Raw genomic sequence first — 4,289 nt, 5'->3', positions numbered from 1 at the left:
ACATCAATTATGCTATTTTTAAGATATTTCCTAAAGTATTGGTATCTGGGGGTTCCTGAGTGGCTCAGTGGGTATTGGTATCTATTGCCTAATTAAGTATGTCTGTGTTTTCAAGTAGACATATTTCAAATTTTATTCAGGAAATTGTTAAAAAAAGAAATTATTTGTTAATGCTTGAACTATTCTAGCACTAGCTAAGATGTAATGACAGTATCCACTTTAATGATTTTATCACTCATATTTTGAAAAATCAACATATGATTTTAAAAATCAACATAGAAATTAATTATAAAAATAAATGATGTCACATGAAGTTTTTTTTAGATGATTTGCAGTTTATGTATCCATGCTTAATTTCTACAGGTAAAACTAACAGGAAAAATGACCAGGTTTCCAGATGCCTGAATATTTATAGGTATGATGTTGATGTGGAGGAAGTGCAGGAGTTTCTTTTGGGGTTCCAACTTAAGTAATTAAAAATAAAAGTAGATGCAAACAATTAAATAAATTTAAAAAATGGACTTCTGAGAATAAAATTTTTCTAAGCATTGAGATAAAAAAGAAAATCATGTACTTAATTTTCATTGTCACTTGATCAATGATTGGAGTGTTCTAGGCCAAAGGAATGCTAGTAGCTCTTCCGTTTTAATACTAGGTATCCATTGTCCTCACTTCAGATAGTTATTCAGATAAACTGGGAAACATTTTAAGGGTTAATTCTTTGATATCTAAGGATGCCTAGGATTAGTGCTGTCCCAGAGAAGTTAGGTGCATTATGTCCTCCTATCCTAAAATCTATGTTTTTCTCCAAATAGAAACACATAGAACCTGATTTGGGCTGGATCCCAAGAAATATCCTTATGGAACTTGTAAATGGTAGCTGGTTCCAGCCACCCACTCTCCTTCTAACAGGCATTCCTGGACTGGAGGCTGTGCAAATATGGATCTCTATCCCACTGTGTGTCATGTATCTAACTGCCCTCCTGGGGAACTGCATCATCCTCTTTGTTATCAAAACCACCTCCAGCCTTCATGAGCCTCAATACATCTTCCTATCTATGCTGGCAATCACAGATGTAGGTCTGTCTTTATCAACTCTACCTACAGTACTCAGGGTCTTCCTCCTGAATCGTAGAGAAATTGAGTTCCATTCTTGTTTAACACAGATGTTCTTCATTCATACTTTCTCCTCCATGGAGTCAGCCATCCTGTTGGCCATGGCCTTTGACCGATTTGTAGCTATTCGCAACCCACTGCACTACACTGTGGTCTTAACCTCTCCTCTAATTATTGGGATGGGAATAGCAGCAGTGGTTAGGGGTATGATGTTGATGGTACCCTTGCCAATCCTGCTCAAGAAAATGTCTTTCTGCAAAGATGTTATTCTATCACATTGTTACTGCTACCATCCTGATGTTATGAAGCTGGCCTGTGGCCCCATCAGAATCAACATCATCTACGGGTTGTCCCTTGTCCTCTGCTCTTTTGGAGTTGACTGTGTTCTCATTGTCATTTCATACATACTTATTTTGAAAACAGTGCTGGGTATTGCCTCAGAAGATGGTCAGCTCAAGGCACTTAATACTTGTGTGTCCCACATTTTCACTGTCTGTATCCTTTATGTGCCACTCATTGTGCTAGCTCTAATTCACAGATTTGGTACGTTCACATCTCCTGTTCTCCATGTCACCATGGCCAGTCTCTTTCTCTTTTTGACCCCTGTCCTTAATCCCTTGGTTTATAGCCTAAAAACCAAACAGATAAGATCTGTAATACACAAGGTATTCAAGGGCAGGGGAAACTTGCTGTAGTCAAGAGTGGCTTAATGAAAATGATACCCTGACTCTCTCTTCCTTTTTCATCTGTCAGTTTTCCAAGAACGGTTTTGTAAGAGTGGAGGTCTTGTCTGACAAGAAGATGGTAGTATTGTCTTGAGCCAATTTATTATTTACTATTGTTTTGATATAATTTATCATCCATTAATGTGTCGCATGAAAGATCTTAGTGAAATTTTATGTCTCTCTGTTATTTAAATGCTTAAGTTTAAATAATTAAGTGATTTACAATTAAATGTAAGATAAAGGCCAAGTTATTACATATTTTAGAAAGTTTTCCATTTTCTTATCCTTACCTTTCTCTCCAACCTCAACTTTGATTACATGATGTTCCCTTTCTTCAAATTGGGTGATTCAATATATTTGTATACATGTATACCAGCCCTCATAAGACTCTAAACATTTACCAGTGCTTGGCTTGCAATTTCAACAACAACATGGAGCAAAAATTTTTCTGTATGAATGTTTCCAACATTTCAGTAAAATTGGCACTTTCCTTTTCCCTCAAATATAACCCATTAATAATTTTATTATACTACAGCACAATTTTACTTCATGTTTATATTCTTCAATTTAGAATTGTTGTGGAAGAGCACCGTGTTGCTTTATACTAAATCTCTGGTTTATACCTATAATACTGGCACAGTAAATCCCAACTGTGTTCTTTTAATAAATGAAGGAATATTCGTGGGCATAGGTAATTGCACTTGGCAACCATGACTCTTTCCTATTAACATAACTATTGTTTAATGACCCTCCCCCTCTAAACAATCAGGGGCCATGTCTCTTGTCTTTGCCATTGCATCTTCAGTACCTTGTGAAATATCTATACTATAGGGGCGCCTGGGTGGCTCAGTGGGTTAAGCCTCTGCCTTCGGCTCAGGTCATGATCCCAGGTCCTGGGTTCGAGCCCCACATCGGGCTTTCTGCTCAGCAGAGAGCCTGCTTCCTCCTCTCTCTCTGCCTGCCTCTCTGCCTACTTGTGATTTCTCTGTCAAATAAATAAATAAAATCTTTAAAAAAAAAATATCTATACTATAAATTATAATAAATGTATATTGCTGAATAAATTAATAAATATGTCAGAGATGTCTTTGGTAATATGTAATACCTGTAAAAGTACTATACTTACACATTAGTGTATATAAATGTATGATATTTACACATTAAAATGTAACTATAAAACAAGTGAGGGAAATCTTTAAAATACTGTATTATGCAAAGAAGAAAGGAAAATGAATTATTGGATGTCTTCCTCAAGCTCCAAACTTTTAATTACATTACCCAAATGAGCCTCATTTAAACCAAAAGAGATGAGTTTTACTAGCTCCATTTTAGTGAAAAGGAGATAGTTAAAAGATAATAAACAATTTGTAATTGTTTTTTGTAATTTGTAATTACAATAATTTGTAACTGCCTAATAAAAATTATTAGACCTAGGATTAAATGCCACTGCATATTATATTAAGAACACATAAAGTTTACTAAATCCAACTTTTTTCTGCCACATATAAGATATAAAGATATGCAGACACATAGGTGTCATTGAACACTATTTATTTAATTGTAGTATTTTAACCTGATTCTATCTGTATTCATGTTCACTTACATTAGATAAGCCATGAGTTCCCTGATTCCAGAAACAGTTGTCTTGCTCACAAATACACTATTTTTCTTATCAAGTTATGTCTGCATGAAATATACAGTACCAAGAAAGCTGCTCACTGTAAAACTAGGATTTAAACTCATATCTGTCTGTGCTCCTTCAAATGTCTATGTTCTCAATTCCACCACATATTTCATGCCTGAAAAACCTGACCCCTAAGAAGAACATTGCCAAAATGTATAGCTTTACCACACTGAAATGTGACTGTATGTGGAGGTCATTATATGTATATTTTTATTTTGCTTTCACTTTTAAAGAAACACTGGAATATTCAATTCGAAAAACTGAGGTTATCCATATTTCAATCCCTTTTTTATTACATACCCTAGATTTGAAAGAGGTCCGATTCATACTCAAAGAACAAAGTCAACTTCAGGATTCCTTCCTTTCATACATTCTTGAGTTGCTCTGTGTTCCAGAATTTAGAGGCACTCTCGTCCTGTCCATGAGATGTGATTTCTCTGACTTATTACACTGATTCTGTATTTACTTATTTGAAACCAGTGGATCTAGCTAAGGTGATATTTCTGCCTTTGGTACTGAAGACTTAATTTGTCTTATCGTCTGATGAAACTTTTAGCCGTGTAAGTGATAGAAATAGGAATATCTTGAAAAGTGGGGCTGCGTTTCCTCTCCCAGAACACCATATCAGTATTTCCTTAGCACAGCTAGGCCATGTCTTCTCCATTTGACAGTCAGGGTACACATTTTGGAAATATATTTAGGAATACACATGGGAATATACTTCTCCATTTAACAGCCAGGGAATATGGAGAACAGTTTTACTA

The 4,289-nt window shown here is 35.4% G+C and overlaps 1 protein-coding gene across 1 annotated transcript; it reads left to right on the top strand.

Annotated features, from left to right (window-relative positions):
- The first annotated feature begins 860 nt into the window (after window positions 1–860).
- LOC125078319 (olfactory receptor 51A4-like) lies at window positions 861–1,811 on the top strand. Its single transcript, XM_047690758.1, has one exon. The coding sequence runs from the start codon at window positions 861–863 to the stop codon at window positions 1,809–1,811; it is 951 nt and encodes a 316-aa protein (XP_047546714.1).
- Window positions 1,812–4,289: the final 2,478 nt, after the last annotated feature.

This window comes from Lutra lutra, chromosome 10, assembly GCF_902655055.1.
Source record: "Lutra lutra chromosome 10, mLutLut1.2, whole genome shotgun sequence".
In the NCBI taxonomy this organism is placed as follows: Eukaryota; Metazoa; Chordata; class Mammalia; order Carnivora; family Mustelidae; genus Lutra; species Lutra lutra.
Note: the sequence above shows the minus strand (reverse complement) of the source record. Positions and strands in the feature narration are given on the sequence as shown.

Coding starts and splice junctions, on each gene's coding strand:
- LOC125078319 (XM_047690758.1), top strand. CDS start 861: ATGGAACTTGTAAATGGTAGCTGGTTCCAGCCACCCACTCTCCTTCTA.